Source organism: Ursus arctos, unplaced genomic scaffold, assembly GCF_023065955.2.
Source record: "Ursus arctos isolate Adak ecotype North America unplaced genomic scaffold, UrsArc2.0 scaffold_3, whole genome shotgun sequence".
In the NCBI taxonomy this organism is placed as follows: Eukaryota; Metazoa; Chordata; class Mammalia; order Carnivora; family Ursidae; genus Ursus; species Ursus arctos.
The window spans coordinates 90857364-90878210 of record NW_026622985.1 but is presented as its reverse complement, the minus strand read 5'-3'; the positions used below and the strand labels follow the sequence as shown (position 1 = coordinate 90878210).

General features: G+C 43.1%; 2 protein-coding genes across 2 annotated transcripts; one reads left to right on the top strand and one right to left on the bottom strand.

The window, feature by feature from the left end:
- The first annotated feature begins 9480 nt into the window (after positions 1-9480).
- Positions 9481-10428, top strand: LOC113266633 (olfactory receptor 6V1-like). Its single transcript, XM_026514365.3, has one exon. The coding sequence runs from the start codon at positions 9481-9483 to the stop codon at positions 10426-10428; it is 948 nt and encodes a 315-aa protein (XP_026370150.2).
- A 7840-nt stretch (positions 10429-18268) lies between these two features.
- On the bottom strand, positions 18269-19210 carry LOC113267154 (olfactory receptor 6V1). The gene has a single exon (XM_026515124.1). The coding sequence runs from the start codon at positions 19208-19210 to the stop codon at positions 18269-18271; it is 942 nt and encodes a 313-aa protein (XP_026370909.1).
- Between the last annotated feature and the right edge of the window lie 1637 nt (positions 19211-20847).

Genomic DNA, 20847 nt, shown 5'->3' with positions numbered 1-20847 from the left:
CCTCTCTTTACTAAGTACAAGCTTGCAGAGGTAGACAGTCACTGGCAGACACCCTGCGTTCATTCTCCCTTTAGCAGCACTGGGGTCATTATTTTTTCTAGTTAGGATATCTCACCCTCACACTCAGGAAGATCTCCTTTACCTGCTCATGTAGTTTCTTTCTCATTATTTTCACTCTCATTTCCTAGCTGTCTCCTCCTCCCAAATCTATGAGAAAAATATGTGTTTCCTGCCAGAGCTGCAGATTCATCCACAGGCTCTGTCCTCAGATTTTTCCTCAGACTTTTGAGGTGTGTCTCACCAGATTCTGGATACTCTGAGCAGTTATTTATGTTCTGTTTGCCAAGCACCCTACCTTAGTCACCACACACCCGAATCTCTCTGGTGGTTTTTCTCCATTTCTTCTCCCATCCTGTCTGGTGTTTTTCTTTCAGGATTAGCATAGCACCTCTACTTCCCTCACCTCTTCCGGTGTTCTTTGTGATGACTTTCTAAATCCAGTTCCGTAAAACAGTCCCCAAGCCCCCAATTTCTCCATTTCACCTCAATCTCTCTACTGCCATTTCTTTAGTTTCAGATGGCTCACTCACAACTTCTAAATACAAGTAAAATATGTTACAAAACTGCTTACAGATAATTTGGAGGTTCAAAACCCCTTCCCATTTTTGTAATACTTCATCATTTGAACATTAAAGTGATGTTGGTTATGCCTGCCACCATATTTAACATGAACTTAAGCAGATATTTGTAGGTCCATCACAAAAAAAAACTTTTTCCCATAGGCTGGGGAAAAGAATGAGAAACCTAGAAAAAGAGTGACAGATATCTCACAGAAACATGACTGTCATATTTCCTTTAAAGTCCACCTTCATATCCTTTCTTTTAGAGCTTAGACATATGTTCATGGGATTTTATCCTGGGACTAATCTTTGAGATGAATGTTCTGTATTTTTTCCCCAAAAATTCTTATGCAAATTCATTATGCAAATAGAAGTTCACCAAGCTTGGGATATTTGCCTTACAGATATATGGGGAACATACTCTGTAAGGCAGATATTTGGATGGGAAGATCTATTCTGTTTTTTTTTTTTAAGATTTATTTATTTTTAGAGAGAGAGAGAGCATGATCAGGGAGAGGGGCAGAGGGAGAGGAAGAGAGAGAATCTCAAGCAGACTCTGTGCTGCAGAGTCCAACCTGGGGTTTGATCTCATGACCCTGAGATCATAACCTGAGCCAAAACCAAGAGTTGGAAGGTTAAACAACTGAGCCACCCAGGCACCCCATGGGTAGGAAGGTCTATTCTATATCAGGTGATGGGGAGTTAAAAGAGCAAAAAGGATGATGAGGGGACCAAAAGAAGAGAAACTGAATGGAAAGCAGAAGAGTTTTGAATAGTGGATGGAGAATGAAGAGGAAAAGACAAGGAGCATGGGAAGCCTGGCAGGGAATTCTGATTATCAACAGTGGAGTCCAAAGTAGGATTCCTAGAGAAAAATCAGCAAGTTTATTATTACCTGCAATTCAAAACCATGTCATTGTATGTGCGTAGGATATGATATCTAGGTGCAGCCATACTGTATCTTTTGGATATACGTAAAACTTAATAATGGAAAAACAGTAGGTTTCTCTTTGATTTTGCCAAGAAAGTTCAAGGAGTCCTGGAATAACAGAACTGTATCCACAGAGAAGAATTTAAGGAAAGTTGGAGAAAGGGAAAATGTTAAGTACAGTAGAAGTTAAATACCAGGATTAAAAACTTACTCTGGGGGGCACCTGGCTGGTTCAGTGGATAGAGCATGTGCCTCTTGATCTCAGGTTCGTGAGTTTGAGCCCCATGTTGGGTGTAGAATTTACTTTAAAAAAATACCTATTCTGTTCTTGTGATGAAATGGAGTAGAACATCTATAAATGACTTCTCAGTGGTTATCTCCAGTACTCAGGGTGCGGTTGAGGGTGGCCTATAGTCTTTGGTTGGGAGGTAGCAAGTATAGAGAAGCTTTCCCATGGGCATGTCTCATGATCTTGCCCTCACTCTGTACCATATGTCTCTTGCCATCATGGCCTTAATAGCTATCATGTCTACAGATTTCCTCCTTAAAAGTGTTATTAGACTCCCCTTTTGTTGCATGGGCTTGGGAAAGTGTACTTTCCTGCTTCTCCTTAGTTATGCTTCTGATTTGTAACACTTGGAATGGAAAGGAGTAGGTGGGCTATTCTTTTCAAAAGCTGCTGTGGCTTGTTCAGTGCTCTATGTTGGGTACCTAAAATAGTGCTTAGTACATGGGCGAGGTTTGATAACTCTTTGTTAAATGAAAAAACACATCTGGTTACCCTTTACCACAGTTTTTGGAGAACTTTTTTTTTTCTGCTTAATATGTCCTTTGATTTCAGATTTAAGAAAATACATATACACAGTATGTATCTCCAATTAAGCTCATGGTTTTGTTTTTTCCTGTGTTCATCTCAGCACATTTTTAGTGTGATGTCTTCTTCCCTTTCTACTTCTATTGATGAATTCACCTAAAAAAGATACTGTCTGCTCTTAAACTATTTCTAGCTGATCTATCCTGGTTCAGATAATACATCTCAGGATTTCAAAAATATTATTTAACTTTGTTCTTTTCTCTTATATTTGAACATACAGTCAACCAGCTTATGGTCAGTGAACTATGGATTGAAGCTAAAAGATGCCCCCTTCTTACTCTGCCTGATGATAACCAACTTTGTTTTGTTTGATTACATTTACAAGACTTACACTTTTTAAGAAAAACACAGACATCATTACTTTTCAGTTTTCCTTTTTCACTTTTTATTATTTTTCATTAAAAAACTTAGATAGTAGCACAGACAAAACTGAACTGTTAGGTGGCAGGGGATGCTCTATGTGATACTTGAAATATCATAGATGAGCAGATATGTGAATTTGATAGTGTGAAAGGTGAATTAGGTATGCCAGCATAGAATGTGCACAAGGTCATGTGCTACAAAAGTCTAAAGTACACAAATCAAAGATCACCTGTTCTCTGCAATTTGGGGTTCAAACCCAGTCACCACTAACTTTAGGTGTAGAGTAAGGGCTTCCTCTGTCCCATCAGCAGGGAAATGAAGATCCCAATAACAGCTACTCACAGTGTTGTTGAAAAAATCAAATGATACAATGCCTGTAGGAAGCATATGATAAAGATGTTATTGCTGTGAGAGAGAGAGAGCAAGTGACAAGGGAAAGGACTATGTAATTTCCTGAGTCCTTAGGCACTGGAGGTGATGCGTGTCCATAGGTTGGTGGAGAAGTTAGGGAAGCTGGTCTTGCTGATAAAGAGATACACAATCCCTTTGGCTTTGGTATTCACAAAGAACATAACTCTATTAAGTGTTTCTTTGCCATATTTTTTCATTTCTTCATAAATCTATGTAATCTACAAAATCACAAATAGTATGTGTGTGTGTGCATATGTATAATTACCATTTCATAATTGTAAACAGGTCCTCAATTTTTCGTTTTGGTTTCAGTTAATATCTTTCTCTGTTAACCATGGCCACGATTCCTTCTTCAAGGGGTTTCTCTCCTTCCATAACCAACTCAGGAATGTACATTTAGATTTTGAGTCCCCTGCTATCCATGGGCAGACTGAGGCCCTGAGAGAAGATGCTCTGAGATCATTCTTAGGCAGGAGAGTGAACCCCCCGCCCCCATATATTGATGCTCAGGTCCTGGTGATTCCTATTTTCTTAAAGAAATGTTTTTACTATGTCAGCCTCTCTGTTTTGGACCCTGTTTTTCCTTCTGGGGTGACCAGAGGTAAGGAGAACCCTTAGCTCACTGTTTTTGTTCCTGCATTGTCTGTGTCTAAAGCAACCGGTGCCCAGCTCCTTGCCCTCACTCTCTCTTCTCCTCACCCCAGAGCCCAGATCCCAGGGCTGTTGGGGCACACTGAGCTCTGTGCCAACAGGAGATAGGAGAAAGTGAGAGAGAGCTGTCAGGGTCCCCCAGGAGGCCCCTGTGGACTCAGGGTTGCCTGCCTCGTCCCTGGAGCTCACATTTCTCAAACTTGAGTATGGTGCTGGGAGGTGCCCAAAGGCCCCAGTGGAGACAGCTGCTCCTTGGGAACCACTCTCATGCTTCTATTCAACCCTGCTGCAGCACACCATCGGTACTGAAAAGAACTGGAGGCTTTTGGTTTCAGGTTGGCCACCAGTAGTACCTAAAGAGCAGGAGGAAGGGGATACAGAGAGGGGCCCAGGTAGGGTGGAGTGTATCCATCCTGCTGTTGTGTTATCTTTGTTTACTGTGGACTGCCCCCAGAGGTCCTAAGTTTGGAAACTGTGCCTGCAGTTTGAGAGGAACCTCTTGGCTCCATTCAATACGTTATACTTGCCTTGTTGTTCTCTGGGTGCCACCCACTCCTCCTGAGTCCTGCATCTGAACCTGGGTGGCAGGATGGGACCTATCACTAGTAAGTTCCCTATCTTCCCCTCAGTCTCTTTCATAGCCCTTTCATTACTTTCACAGCATTTGTCATGGATTGTCATTTTAAACTTATTTACTTTTTCCAACTTGGCCGTGACGCATGGGACTATTTTGTTCACCACTGTATCCCTTGAACGCCAACAGTATCAGGTGCTGTTAATCATACTTTCCTGAATGAATGAGTGAATGGATGAATGATTTGAGTTGCCTGTGTCCTCTTGCTCACTGTGCTATTGCTGATTTGGGTACAGCAATGAATCTCATGACAGGACTCCTCTCCCTGCATTGGTCCCATTCTGTTCTCCTTCTTGGGAAAGACCTAATGGTCTTCTGTCCTACTCCACTCCTTCTGCCCCTCCCTAAGAGACCCGGGTTCAGGAGAAGCTCTGTTTATGTTCCTTCTTGATGCATGTCTGTCTTCTTTTTGAGCCTTAAATTCTTGCTCCCCACTGGTCTGCTTGCCCGTGTGCTGTTTACTCTGTGTCCTCCCTCTGTCACCTGCCCTTGCAGGTGGCCTGTGGACCACAAGGGGATACTCAGTTACTTTCCCTGCTCACCCCTCTGTCCCACTCCTGGCCCCCGCTCTTTCATTCGCTTGAGAAGGTTGGAATGTCCCAGGACACTGGTGACCAAACAGTCCTACAAACAGTCATGGTGATAGTACTTCTAACCCCTCTGTATTACCAATTATTAAAAACAGAGTTATTTCTGGGGTGGGAAAGTTGTTCAAAAGTCAAAAAGCATAGGGATAATTTAGTCCGAAGAATTGAGAAGATTGATGTGGTGAGACAGTAAAATGCATAACAAGGAAGGGGCTTTCAAAAGGGTTTCAAGTCTCTAGAGGGCTGTTATATGGAGACAGGTGAGCTCTCTGCTAGTTGATACTGTAACAGAGTTCTGAACAACAGAACCTACAATATGAAGGATTTGGATAGAGATGAACAGGATATCTTACCAGAGAGGATCTTTACCAGGAATGTGTGAGGGAAACAGAACACACCAGGGAGTCCAGACTATCAAGTACAGATAATGTTAGCCTAGTCCAAAGCATGTGCTAAATGGCCAACCAAAGCATTGGCCAGTCTACCTTGCAATAGCTAAGGCTACCTTTGGCCTGTTTTGATGGGGTGCTGTATTGTCTCCTAATTGGAGAAGCTGAGTTTTCCTGCACCAGGGGATGCAGGACTCCTGGGCCTGAGAGAGGATGTGTTGTGCAGCGAGGGAGGAAGCAGGATGTTCCAGAGGGTTCTGCAGAGGCTGCACTGAGGAAAATCTGCTCTGCAGAAGATCCTGATACAGAGGAAAGCTAGTTGTACATTCATGTTGAACTTTATGTGAATTTTGGCTTGTATTAAATAATCAGTTTTGACAAATAAAAACTTGTGATGTAAAATTATTCAATAAGTACATCAAGTCCTAAAACATACTCCAGGGGGTCTGTCCTGAGCTGTGGGCCAGATGGCTGAGTTGGAAATGGGGGAGTGGTGGCCCAGAGTCTGGAAGCAACATGAAGGGGATGGTAGTGCATGATGGATAAATAGCCAGGTACCAGTCATCCAAGCTGAGTGGGGGAGGCAAAATCTTGAATAGGAAGAGAAAAGTCTAAGATGAAATGTCTAGTAGGCTGGTGAGAGGTTGGGGTGAGGAAGGCAAAATGGGTTGGTGGGAGGGTGTAATAATGGGGGCTGTGTGGAAGCCCGTTTGCAAAGGATGTCAGCTAGCTAGGGTTAGAGTAAAGCCTGCTGCACTGAATGGAGTATTCCCGACTCCAGAGTCACCCTGAATCAACTCTTTGACCTCTGATTCCAGGACTTCAAGTGTTTTAGACTGTGGAACTTCTGGATGCTATGTCACAGATGTTTGTCAGGTAAGAAATATACAACTCTTCAAGTGGCAGTGATGGTGAATAAACCAGAATAGGCCCATGGGTTGAATTTCTCATTCTTGCTCAGGCATTTATGACACCCACAGAGTGTGATACACATCAATATGGGGCCGCATAGGGAGAGATCACATTCAGGGAAGTGGTAGTGGAGGAGTAGCAGCCTCCTGAGGGCCTGCCCTCCCCTGTTACCCTCCCAGAAGACATGGAGGACTGAGGGCTGAACCTCTAACTGGTCCCATAGTGTTAGAGACCCAGGTTAGATCCTTTCTGCGAGGAAAGGGACACCCTCCCTGCCTCTAACTCATCGCTGGTAGGCAACAGCTGATGATGGAAATTTACTCTTTAATACATTTCTTAATTTACCATTTATTAAATACTTTCTCCATTGGCAGACCTAAGCAATAGGCTATGGATCCTGTGTCCAGAAATTGATATGGCACTGGTGTTTGAGAATTTTGAAGATTCCATATATTCGGCATTGTGGTTACTCTAAACAAATAAGTATGGAGTTAGAAAATTCTGGGTTCAAATCCCAAATGTACATTTATGAACAGTATGACTCAAGATTGAGATCTTTAAATATCCTGAGCCTCACTTTTTATCACCCGTGATGTAGAGATCGTCATCATCTCCCAGCCTTGTCACAGCACAGAAACCAGTGCATGGGGCACTCAGTGAGTGGGGTCTCCCCATTCACCACTCCATATCCTCAAGGCTGTATCAAAAAATGTTCTAACAACTGGAAGTTCTTTTCTCATTTTGTGTTGAACTAACTAGGCAGCTAAACCTGATCTGAACTTACCAAAGTGGGGCTATTTATAGCCTCTATCTGTTCCATTTGGTGTGACTATTCATGTATTTTGCTGGGGAAATAGTACTGTATTTGATTAAAGGGTGCTGCCCAGACCCTCTGGGATTGGATTCTGAAAACCACCTGGTTTCGTCTTACCTTTCTGATAAGAAATTGTTAGGTCATTATTGCCTCATTACCTTGTTAAAGCCCACAATGCACACAGACAAATAATCATTTAAAGAAAATGTGTTTCCATTGGGCAAACTTTTCTTCTCAGGACTAAGAATGAAAACTTAATAGAGGTACTCATTTATTTGTTTAATTAAAATTTACTAAGTACTTACATTGTGTCAGATGTTGCTAGGTATTGTGAGGCTATAAAGAGGAAAAGAGAGCGCTGCCACTAAGAAACAAGTGTTTGGAATAAGGCTGGTGCAAGGATAACTAAAATGCAAGGCAGACATGCTAACTTCCCCAGTTGGGAATTCCAGGAAGAATGAGTTCACATCTGAATGGGGGATGAAGCTTCATAAAGGAGGGACGTTTGAGACAGTCCCTGAACGGGGTAGGCAAGAATTTGTTAGGTGAAGAAGGCAGGAAGGATATTCCAAGCGTAGAGAACAATAAGGAAAAGTTTGTCAAAGCAGGGTGGAATTAACATTTGGAGACTAGCAAGTAGTCCAGTCTGGTGATAGCATTAAGTGTGTGGAAAGAAAGAGGTGAGGGTAAGTCTGGAGGGGTAGGTGGGTAAAGCTATGCAGGGCTGGGATTGCCAGGGGGAGTGTGTTCTTGACTTAGCAGACAAGAGAAGGAAGAGATCTTGTTGGTGTTGAAAAAAGTTTGGTTTTTTTTTTTTCCTGGTCATTGAAGAAATATACATTTAAAAGAAAAGAATTTAGAAAACAAACAAGATAAAGATTGATATAAATATAGATATACATTGAACTCCCTATAATCCACATTCAAGATAGCCACTGTTAATAATTTAAAATACATCCTGGTAGCCTTTTTCTATATGGAGGTAGATGGCTAGCTAGTTTGATTAATTGATTTTGAGAGTAATGCATAAATGAAATTACATTGCCTCAGATTATTAAAAAAAAAACAGCCTGTGGAATAACACTTTAGAAACCTAAATATAATAGTAGTGTATGCGTAGGTTGGATATAGAGAAAGCTACAAATATGAAAGCCATTGAGAATGCTGTTGCAGGGGTACCTGGATGGCTCAGTTGGTTAAGCATCCAACTCTTGATTTCAGCTCAGATCATGATCTCAGGGTTGTAAGATTGAGCTCTGTATCGGGCTCTGCATTGGGTGTGGAGCTTGCTAAATATGGTCTCACTCCCTGTCCCTCTGCCCCTCCCCACCAAAGAATAGAATGTTGTTGCAATGATTAAGAGAAGACAAATTCTTGAACTTGGGGGCTATGGAAAAAAGAAAGTTGTGTGGTTTAAAGAATTTTTCTAAGGATGGTTGTTCAAGTGTCTTAGAAGAAGGAAGGGAAAAACCAAAAAACTATTGATCCCTTCCAGGTGACAAGCCTGAATGGCTGGGGGTTTGGGGAACCATGAACATGATGCTGGCTTGGGGGGAGGGGAGGATTATGTGCATATTTTTATACATGGTGAGTACACTGTGGTGGTCAGCAGGCAATCAGAGATGTGGGTTGAGAACAAGAATGCAGATTTGAGATTCATTTACATTTTCAAGATCACTCAAGAAGCAAGATTTCTGAAGGAGAGAATAGATGAAAGAAGAACAAGAAATGTGGTGATATCCATATTTAGGAGGACTAGGAGCCAGACAAGGAAAGATGAGAACTGTTGGAGAACTTGGAAGTCCTTGTAGTCAAGGGTGGAAACAATTTAAAAAATGGGTTATTTTTAGCCTAAAATGTTACAGTGACCACAGGGAAGATGATTTTGAGCACAAAAGATGAAGAGAAGTAATGTATGAGATACCTAGCACAATTCTGGGCACATGGAAAGAACCCAGCTAAAATCAAGTATTATTATGATGGAATGATCATTAAATATGGGAGTTAGGAAGTATTTATCAGACCCACCAAATCTCTTATACAGAGTTGGAGCTTAACAAATGCACTGAATGGAATGATGAATAATGGAATACAATAGAGAAAGAGTTTAGGAGTGTTGATAATGTGGAGATGTCCAACTCCTAGACTCTGGGATTTACCATGCATACAGGTTAGTATGCTTGGGGAGTCAGGCCAGCCATCAGGGAGCATAGTCAAGACAGGGGTTGTTGGAAACTTCCCACTAAGATTTCCTGGCTTCTCACAGGTAGTACAGAGAACTGGCATCAAGTGCAATGAGTAACTTCAGTGTCATCAGGGAATTTGTGCTGCTGGGATTTTCACATCTCCATGAGTTCCAGATCCTCCTGTTTGCCTTCATCCTATCAATATATGTGCTGACAGTACTGGGGAACCTGGCCATTATCACCCTCATATGCCTTGATGCCCGCCTCCACTCACCCATGTACTTCTTCCTCTGCAACTTCTCCCTCTTGGAGGTGCTGGTCACTTCCACTGTGGTTCCTAGGATGCTGGCAGATCTGCTATCCACTCGTAAGACCATTTCCCTGGCCGACTGCCTCACCCAGTCTTTCTTTTACTTCTCTTTGGGTTCCACCAACTTCCTGATTCTAACAGTCATGGCCTTTGATCGCTACGTGGCCATCTGCCGCCCTCTGCACTACCCAACCATCATGAATGGTCCAGTGTGTGTGAAGCTGGTGGTGGTCTGCTGGGTGGTCGGCTTCCTCTCCATCATCTCTCCCACCCTACAGAAAACACAGCTATGGTTCTGTGGCCCTGACATCATTGACCACTATTTCTGTGACTCTGCCCCACTTCTCAAGCTTTCCTGCTCTGATACCCACCACATTGAGCGCATGGACTTCTTCCTGTCCTTGCTCTTTGTGCTGGCCACCATGCTGCTGATCCTAGTGTCCTACGTCCTCATTGTGGCCACAGTGCTGCACATCCCCTCCTTCTCTGGGCGGCGGAAGGCCTTCTCCACCTGTGCCTCCCACCTCACTGTGGTGGTTCTGGGCTATGGCAGTGCCATCTTCATCTATGTGAGGCCAGGCAAGGGCCTCTCCACACACCTCAACAAGGTGGTTGCTCTGATGACTGCAGTGGTGACCCCTTTCCTCAATCCCTTCATCTTCACCTTCCGGAATGTGAAGGTCAAGGAGGTCATTGAAGATATGACCAAAAGGCTCCTCTTGAAAGATGCAGCAGCCCACAGATGAGGAGGCCCAAGAGCAGCTATTAAGTCACAGGAGTAAGGACCCTCCACTGTTCACACTGGAGCTCCTCAGTCTCCTTCTTCTCAGTCTGTCCTGCTCCCTCACCCCCACAGAAGTCTGCTCACTACAGAGAGCTAACGAGCTCACATCATCTGAATGTTTCAAAGGCAAGTATCTGTGAGCCTGAGATAGACAAGGAATAGATGATTTTGAAGGAGCTTTGGAGTGAAAACAGTATGATAATATCAACCAAGAGGTTATCCAAATAAAACTCTCAGTCCAGGATTTGGTACACAGAAAAACTCAGTAAATGTGGCTCTTATTATAAAAATGTGTTATTAAAATCTCTCCTTCCCAGTCTGGCTGTATGCTTTTGTTTACATTCCTTTTCATTTATTTGTCTGCAACTTTTTTGGGGGTGTATTTCTTTCTCATGAACTAGCTTCAGAATCTAGGATAGAGTTCTGAAAGTGGGAGTTTCTCTGAGAAGAGCAGAGAGGGCTGGTATCCCCCAAATAGAAAAACTTTGTGCCTCCCGTTGGGACCCATTCTCTGGGATTGCTCCTGAAGTAGAAGCACTACTTATACCCAGGCTGCCCACTGCTCCTGTCCAGCCCTTCAAAATCTCTTGCTTTTAAACAGAAATGACTCTTTGGGGGCCACTTTCTCAGCCCCTTACACAGAGAGGTCATGAGAGCCCCAGGCCTAAACTTTATCCTTCTGGTACACTCAAGAAAGAAGGGAAAGCTAGATCATTGTTCCCAGACTGGCTACCTTCCCCCTTACAAGTGCTAATACCTCTCTTATCCTATAGAATCTTAGAGCCATCTCCAGAGGAAGGGCCCTCTGAGGTTGGCTTTCCTGGAAGGGGGGCCCTGATGGTAAAGCAAAGATGGTGGAAGCCAGCCGAGAAGGAAGAAATGGAGTGGGACTGGAGTTGTGGAGGGAAGGCTTTCCCTGACAATCTGGGAATGGTTTAGGAAGTTAGGGGGAGATGGTGGGAGTGGGAATAGCTCTAGTGTCTGATTTCTTGTACCAGCTTGAATCTGGACTGGGCTGGGATTTGCAGAACAGGACAAAGAGTAAATGCAAACTTCCTCCTACTTCTGAAGCTAGCTCTGCCCACAGGATATCTAGAGGAGAGGTCCTGGTCCTTATGTGCAGTGTGGATAGGCCAGTGTAGGGGCCACCCCACAGAGCCACAGCTGTGAGGTAAGGGGTGAGGGAGGGGGAAACGTCCAGGGATGTGCCACCCAGAGGCATGCATCTCTGGTTATGACCAGGAAGTTTGACCTCCAGTTAAGCCTTTTTTTTTTTTAAATTGCAATTGGACACATTCTCATTCGTGGGCCTCTCCATAAGGGGGCAGATACTTTTGATTGTGCCGTAAGACCAGCAGGGAAAACAGTTTTTCATCTTGAGAACTTTTTCTCCTCCACCCCTCAAGGGACTAATTACCTACTCTCCTCGAAAACTTTGTGAGAAACTGAAGAACTAAATGGGAAGCAATTATCTCCTTCTGATATGCAAACGATTTCCTTCAGCTTCTCCTCCTAAAATAATCAGCACACAAATCCACTCAGATGTTCCTCCTGAGAGTCTCCTTCCTGCTGCTACTCTCTCATTTCTGCACAGTCCCTTAAAAAATTAAACCTAATCAACAGTCTGCAGCCATCTATTGCCTCTTTTTCATTGCGTTGTCTTAGCAGTGAGATCTCTGGTCAGATCGGGAAGGTGTAGCTAGCCTCAGGCCTCCACAGTAATCACCCCATCACACAGCATCACACAGGCATGACATTCCCGGCAAACTTACCTGTGGTCCCCAGCTCCCCCAAGTGAGGTCCTTGGCACACCTTTGGCATCTCTGCTAATACAGAATGCAGAATCTCGGGCCCCACCCCAGACCTGCTGCATCAGAATCTGCATTTTCATGGGACCCCTGGATGAGTCACATGCACATTAATATTTGAGGAGCACTGATCTAGACGGTCTGCTGGTGGAAGATTCAATCAGGAAATTGTGTAAGGAAGTCCTTGTCTCAGTGTCAACACTGCGAAGGGCACTGGAGGAGCCCCCTTCCTTGAGGAGTTTCATCCCAGGGCCTATTTTTGGAGACAGTAACCAGGATTTAGGCCCCAAGATTTTCATCCTAGTCTGACTTTAAGCTTCCAGAGAGACTTTAGGCCGATGGTCCAGCCTCCGATTCGCTGTGCAAATCCTGTGGGGACATGACCTGGAAATGTTTCGGTTCCGTGCATTTGTCTTAATGTGACAGGGACCCTGGGTGTGCATAATGTCAGATGAGGCTCCTGGATAGACGTAACCCAGAAAATACCGATGACAAACTTTTCCATCTTGCTGGAAGGAATTTAAGGACACCTGTTCTAAGTCAAAGTGGGTGTAGTTAAGTCTCCCCAGGTTTAGAGTCATGATGTGACTAAATCATTGCCTCTTGGAATTGCAAGGGAGTGTGTGGGCCACCCAGGCACATCTCCCCTGAGTGCAGGCATCCCCTGTGCAGCACACTTCTCAGGGTGGCAGAGAGGCCCTGGTGGAACCAAGTCTAGGGATGACACACTCCCAGCTGTGAGGCAGCCCCTTTCTTTGCTGAGGTGGTCTCAATTTTAAGATGAAACCCTATGTCCAGCCTCAGTGTGACTCTTAACATTTGCCCGTTCTCCAAATTCTACAAATTTGAGTTAACAGACAGCATAGCAAGTAGGTGAAGATGGTGACGTATTCCCCTAGAAAATATTAGAGTGAGATGTCACCAGGGAACTATTTCTAGACCTCTCACCATCCACATTGCTTCCTCTGGTCCCTGTTGTTATGGGGGTCTTAAGGCCGGTTGTGGAACTAGTTTTGGCAACTAACTGGGATAGAGTGCAGTGGTATTAAGTTCTTCTCATGCTTTGTTTGCTCCACTTCTGTTACTATCGACGAGGATGAATTTCGTGTTTTAGGTTGAAGTGTTTATTCATATTCCAAATTCATCTGCAAACTTCATTACTAAAGACAGCAGCATTTATTGAACATCTACTATGTTCTAGGCACAGGAGATTCAAAGGTATGTAGGGCATGGTACCTAACTCGAGGAGCATTTCTTGTGGAAAAACAAAACTGTGTTCATGACTGAAATATGCAAAGCACTCTGGGAATACAGGGAGGGAATGTTTGCGTTTCTTTGGTTAAATTGAAAGTATTCTCAAACACGGTATCATTTGAGTTGAGCTTCACAGGCTGAGAAGGGGAAATGTGAATTCCAGAGAGAAGTAACTGATAAGTAAGATAATGTAGACATAAAAATGGCATATTGTATGGGCAACGTAAGCACAGGGGGATGGAATTAATGAATGACTCTGGAGAGTGATCACAGATATTTTCACAAATCAGATCCAAGTCTCTTGGGGAATCTGTAAGTGTCCTCTGAAGGGTGCTCCACTCCCTGAAATCACAGGACACAACTGTTTTACAACAAACTTGGGAGTGGGTACAGAGGGCAGTGTTGTGGAAACCTTTGCATGGTAGGGCAATTATACTGCATTCACAAAAGGTACTATTTCCCTTCAGTGCTGGAATTTTATTGCTTGCGGTTTTGAACATGACCTAAGTTCAGAAAGAGCTTAGGAATCGTTCTGTTAAAGGACAAGTCCATGGGGTTTGCTTCTATAGGACTTGGCACGTATCTGACTCAGGGGAAAGAGAATGAATAAGATGCTGGGTTGGATAGGGAACAGGATCTAAGGGAACACCCAGAGGAGGAATGCTACAGTGATGCTCTGGAGCCCTCTTGAGAACTGATTGTTAAGTTTTCAAGAATGTAACAGAACCATTATTAAAATTTAAATAGTAGAAACTTACCATCAAGCAGATTATGTTAAAAACAAAGTTAATAAAAATTCAAAACTCCTAAGTATTTCACTACATTTTACTTTTATCTATGCTGCTGAAGTTGTTTGTGTCATATTAGTAGTTTGAAACTGGACTGGCTGGGTGTAAAAGTGACACCAGAGAAATTGGCAAATCTGGAGGTCAGTAAATGCTCCAAGTAGAGAGGTGGTTAAACATTTACCAGCAGACCACTGGACCACTGCCACGTTTCTTCAGTATCTCTGAGGCATTGTTGCAAGAAACATATTTACATTAGGAAATTGAAAGCTTAAAGAATTGGTGAACTAGATTGATGTGAACATGGTCCTCTATAGACAACATTGAAATTTTCTAACTTGGCCTTACAGGGTTTTACACGTTACCAAAATTCTGAAATTCCATGTATGCAGGTCCTTTATGCTGCAGGACCCAAGCCTGACTTTTATTTAAAAAATGATTCAATCCCTTTATCTTCCCTCATCAAAACTTCCATACTCTTAATTTCTTCTCCCTTGTCCTCCGAAATGTAAGAAACACATCTGTTTTCTTGGCTTCCACTGGAATTCACAAGTATGACAACTGCTTCTTACGTCAGCCATTCAGAACCCTGTATTTCTAAAGGTTGCTTACTAGAACATGGTATTTCTGGGGCTGGAATGCCAGACAAACGGAGGGTTCCTTGGGGTAGGGCAGGCATTGTAGAGTCATGGAAACCTGCCACTGTTTCTACCTATATTTAAATCAGTTCTGGGTATTATAATCTTTCTTGTCCTCCTACCCCTCTGCAATTATGTTCCATTGAAAGCTACTTGTGTGGAGTGGGAAGGCTGTTACCTTCTATCAAATGACCTTCTATCAAATGACCTTATGTAGACTAACAACAAAATCAATTGTTCCCACCTCCTGGGAAACATGGTATTACAAGCATCCCTTGCTTTTTGCAAGTTTGCATTGCACCATTTCGCTTTTATGAAAGACCTATGTTGGTACCTGTTTTCACTAACTTAAAGGAATTGGAAGAGGATTTTCACTTTGATGAGAAAAGGTGAAAAGTGAAACTAGCATCAGCATTTGTTTGCAGCCAGCTGTTACAGGGTAGCTCGCACTCCAGGCAGTGAACGTGGTGCCACTGAGCTCCTTCCCCGGAAACCACACTCCGCAGCTCAGCATTAAGCTGCCGGAGATTTGAACTGAGTGAGCATCTGTGCTTTATCTCAATTTATTTTGAGCATCTGTTGGCAAAATGTGTCCTAAGGTATCAGAAAAGCCTAAGAGATTATTTTTTGCATCTGGGAATGCTCAAAAAAATTTTCATACAAATGAATGATACTTGTTTCTTTGCTTTATGCCAGCTCTACTTTAGAAAGTTTTCATAGGAATGCTCTACTTTCAGATAGCAAGTGGGTGGGGGTGGGGGTAACATGTGTAGCAAAGGAAGTGTGAATCTACCAGGCAATTAACATTATGTATGGACTGAATAAAAATATTTCTTGCATGTACAAGTGTTATTTGCTGTCTTTCAAATGTTTGTGGATACTATTATGATAAATGAAGCACAAATCTTAAAAAATGACACTGAAGCTATAGTTGCTTTCTGACAGTATGTTTCTTTCAAGTGATGGATATTAAACATACAACTATTGTTATGAATAAATTACTAGAATTATTACAATTACAAGTGTATACACTTGATGAGAACTGGATGGATTTACAGTGAATAAGATGCTGGAGGAGTCTATACAGAATGGCTTCAGATCCTGGAGATTCCAACTTTTAATTAATACAACTTTGATCAAGCTGGAAGAAGAATTTCTGAAGATGGAGAGATGGAAAAGAAGTTTGAAGAACCAGATTCGATTGTAGTTCTGCCGTCACTTTGACCTATTCTTTTTTTTTTCTCAACTATTTTTCCCCTATTCCTTAGTGAGTTAGAAACGCTGCCCAGCTGCCTCCCAAGAATTTGCATTTCCCTTCTGGGCTCTCATGGCACTTGTTAAAAGTAGAAGAACCCCTTATCAAAATATGCTAGAATTCATTATTGCTTTTCCTCTGTCTCACAGATGGAGAAATAACTTTGAGGTTAGAATCCACATTTCTTTGATCTTTAATAGCCAGTGCTAAGCAGAGTGAATTGCTCATGGTGAGTGATCAGTAAATCTTTATTTAATTGAATTATCGAGGGTAAAACCAAATGGAAAACATGTATAAAGTGATTTGTAAAGTGTGAATAATACACACACACACACACACACACATATGTATATAATATACATGTACATGTAAGTGTCTAGCTTTGGAGATGTGGCTTACTTAGTGGTCCGTTGGTATATGTACATGTATATGTAAAGGTAAATTATTATCAGTAAAATTATTTTTACCTCCTTCCATTTATTCTACAAATATTTACTCTTCAAGGTTGTGAGCAGAGCATAACTGGAGAAAATAAATCAGTTGAGCAACAGCAATAGCAAACATCAGAGTCATTGCTGTGATGTGTCCTTGGAGGAGACACAAGACTTGCAACCAGAATCTGAAACTAGGAACCTAAAGACATCCTCTGATTTGGGTAAAGGGCACCTCAGCAAGAAACAAATGAACTTCTCAGAAAGTCAGAGGAAAGGGCACCTCTCTTGAGATGGGGTTAGCCTGAGGTGATACTGGAAGTACATAATGAGAACCAATGGACCATTAAGCGAGCTATGTCTCCAAAGCTAGACAATCTGTATCCACCAAATGAGCCCACAATTTCCTGCCTTGTTTATTTCCACATAGTAGACTTGTAAAAATCTTGACAGTTGTGGTAAATTAGTAGTTTTTGTTGTCTTAAAGTAAGTGGCACTAGGAGTACTCCCTTGATGAGTGAAGCCATTGTAGTTTACTGGGAAATGTAGTTTTCTAAATTAAAGTGTATTTGCAGGAACAATTTGGCAGAATATATGTATTTTTTAAGTAGGCTCCACATCCAGCTTGGAGCTCAACATGAGGCTTGAACTCACACCCCTGACCTGAGCTGAGATCAAGAGTCAGATGCATAACTGACTGAGCCACCCAGGCACTCCATAGGAGAATATTTTCAATTGGGGGTGTTTTAGAAAATCCAGGATTGGAGCTCTTGGGTGGCTCAGTCAGTTAAGTGTCTGCCTTCAGTTCAGGTCATGATCCCAGGGTTCTGAAATCGAGCCCTGCATCGAGCTCCCTGCTCAGCAGGGAAGTTTGCTTCTCCCTCTCCCTTCCCTGGCTCATGCTCTCTCTCTCAAATAAATAAATAAAATCTTTTTTAAAAAAGAAAAAATCTAGGATAGGTGAAAGCTAAGAAAAAACCATGAGTCTGAGGTCAAAGTAACAGGAGGGCTTTTTTTTTTTTTTAATAGAAAGAAAGAGGTGAGGGGAGTGACAGAGGGAGAGAATCTTGAAGCAGACTCCCCGCTGAGCACAGAGCCTGAGACAGGGCTCAATCTCAGGACCCATGAGATTAGGATCTGAGCTGAAACCAAGAGTCAATGCTTCACCAGTTGAGCCACCCAGGCCCTCCAACTGGAGGGCTTTTAAAATTTCAGATTATAGTTGGGAGGGAGGGGCATTGGAGCTGATGTTTCATCCCAAAGCTTTCAAGAATTTTATACACACACCCACACACCCACACTCCTGGGCTGGATAATATCTCTTGATCAGAAAACACTTCCTGCTGCTGTCCTTGAATGGAAAGCCCATGTACTGAAAGTCTTACTTCTGGTTCCCCAGGCTCTAAGCTACTTTCAGAGTTCTTGTAGCTGCCAGTCAGTATGGGGAGTACCTCCATGGTGGTCTGTGAGAACCAGACACTGAGCACTGAGGACTCACTGTAGTTATCATGCAGAAGCACAGAGGAAACAACCTGAAGAAATTCAGCAGTGATCTTCCTACCCAACCTGGTACTCTGTCTCCTCTGCGTATAGACCTGCTTGACTGAAGTTGGCCAGGTTCCTCAGGCTCATCATAGTGCCTTGTGGAGGCCTTTAAGCCTCTGCATCTGCCCCCGTAGCACTGCCTTGACTGTCTCATTGCGGAGGGTAAGGATAAAGGGATTGAGAAAGGGGGTGAGGACCGATGTCACCAAGGCTACGGTCTTGTTGACTTCCACAGAATATGCTTTTCCAGGCTTGACATAAAGGAAGATGGTGCTGCTATAACCAATGAAGACCAGGGTGAGGTGGGACCCACATGTAGAGAAAGCCTTCTGACGTCCACTAGCAGATGGTATTCTCAGCACAGTGGTCACGATATAGCCATAGGAGGTGAGGGTCACCAGGAAGGAACTAAGGACAAAGGCCAAGGCCATAATGAAGTCCCAGAATTCCAGCAGGCTAGTGTCTGAGCAGGACAGATGCAGCAGAGGTGCATTGTCACAGAAGAAGTGGTTAATGATGTTGCCATGGCAATAATTGAGATAAGCCCGGGAGAGGACAGTGGGCACCATGACTAGGAAAGGAGCTGCCCAGGCAGCCCCTGCCAGCCTGACACACACAGCCCAGCTCATCAAAGTGTCATAGCGCAGTGGGTGGCAGATGGCCACAAAGCGGTCAAGGGCCATGTCTGACAGGATGAGGAAGGAGGTGGAACCCAGGGAAAAGTAGAAGTAGAACTGAACCATGCAGCCAGTGAAGGAAATGACTTTGTGGGTGACCAGCAGGTCTGAAAGCATCCTGGGCACTGCAGTCATGGTCACCAAGATCTCCAGCAGGGAAAAGTTACCCAGAAAGAAGTACATGGGAGTATGTAGGTAGGTGTTGGCTATGACCGTGACTATGATGACAGTATTTCCCATGAAGGCAAGAAGATAAAGTGTGAGGAAGGGCCCATACAGCAGAACCTGCAGCTCACCAAAAGAGGAGAAGCCTAAGAGGACAAATTCAGAAGGGTGGCTGAGATTTGCCATGATCCAGGATCTGGGTCCCTGCATAGAAAGGAAACAAGAAACAGAGAAGGAGAGGCAGAGACAGCAAGATAGAGAGACAGGGAAAGAGAGAGAGGGAGAGAGAATATCACTCACCATGAAACAGAGACAGAGAACAGGGAGAGCAAGACAAAGTCAGTGGTCAGTGATAAACAGAAAGAGAGAGATACATGGGAATATGAGAGAATCATAGGGGGGTCATAGAATTAAGAGCATGGAAAGCCATTGGTAAGGAGAGAGACAGAGAAGAGTGGATTAAGGAGGACAGCAGAGTAGCAGACATCAACATTTCAGGAGAAGGAAAGAAGGAAACTAAAGAAGAACACAGAATTAAGAGACGAAGACCAAATGTGTGAGAGGGAGAAACAGAAAAAGATAGGGAGGGGAGGAAACATGGAAAGAAAGAGAATTACTGTAAGTCACCCTGAAACCCTGGAGTAAAGTTTGATGCTGGGGGTGTCTTGTTATGACTCAGAGACTGTGCACCAAGATGCCTTTTGAAGGGTCCCTTCAAGTCTTTCTGGGCTGTCTCTCTATTGAGGACCTTCACTTATTCACATTTCTCTAGCTATGATCATGAAATTAATGGAAAATCAGGGTTTTGAGTTAATAAAATAGCTTCTTTCGATGGGAGCTCTAATATGTGCTTGCCCAGATGGAGAGTTGAAAAGATACACAGGGTCATGGAGATAAGCCTCAGAACCAGGTGGCTACCCTGCCAGTGACTAGAAGGTTGTTAGCATCCTACCTCATGATTCTGCTTTGCTGCTACAGTGTCTCCCCTCCCCTCCTGACCCGTTATTCTTACATGGTGGTTTGGGGCGCAAGCCATGAACCTTTGAATTCTGATCTGAAAATTACTTGTGGAAATTAATCTGCTCTTTATAACATGCTCTCTGAACCTTAGTTTACTCAGCTGTAAGATGAAAACAATGATGGTACTGGCTTCTAGGGTTATTGCAAAGATTAAGTGAGTGAACTACTTAGTAAGTGACCGGCACATACCAAGTGCTCCACAAACAACTGTTGTCATTGTTATTGTATGGCTGCCAATGGTCTCAAATTTTTCTAGCTCATCATTTCTCCACACTTCTTTAGGACCAAGATGTGGGGTGTGTAAATGTGTGTATGTGTTTATGTGTGTGCAAATATTTCCACAACTTTATGCTGCCTTAGAATTTAAATTCACTAAAAGGATACTTTCAAAAACTTCCAATTGTGAAAGGAAATAAACACTATAATACAAACTATCGGAAGTGGAAAGAGCAAAGCTGTGTATAGTTATACTCTGGCCCTCTCTCTGGCCCTATAAACGCTCTATCTAATGCTGTGACTTGGCCACTACCAATGGTATTCCAATTTAAGGAAGAAGCTTTGTCCCTCCATTAGCTTCTATTCATCCTACTGATAAACCCTGACAGTAGGTCTAAAATCTACACCCACCACTGATAAACTCAAACCCAAGCCTTATGTCTGTGCTGTACAGGAACTCAACCCATATGTAAGCCTAAGCCACTCACCTTAGCCTCTAAGTGTCTTCTTCTTGAGCTGTTCTCATTAAGAAATTCATTTCTAGAGATTTCTGCCTAATCAGTTTACAGAGTGAATGACATGAGTTA

Coding starts and splice junctions, on each gene's coding strand:
- LOC113266633 (XM_026514365.3), top strand. CDS start 9,481: ATGAGTAACTTCAGTGTCATCAGGGAATTTGTGCTGCTGGGATTTTCA.
- LOC113267154 (XM_026515124.1), bottom strand. CDS start 19,210: ATGGCAAATCTCAGCCACCCTTCTGAATTTGTCCTCTTAGGCTTCTCC.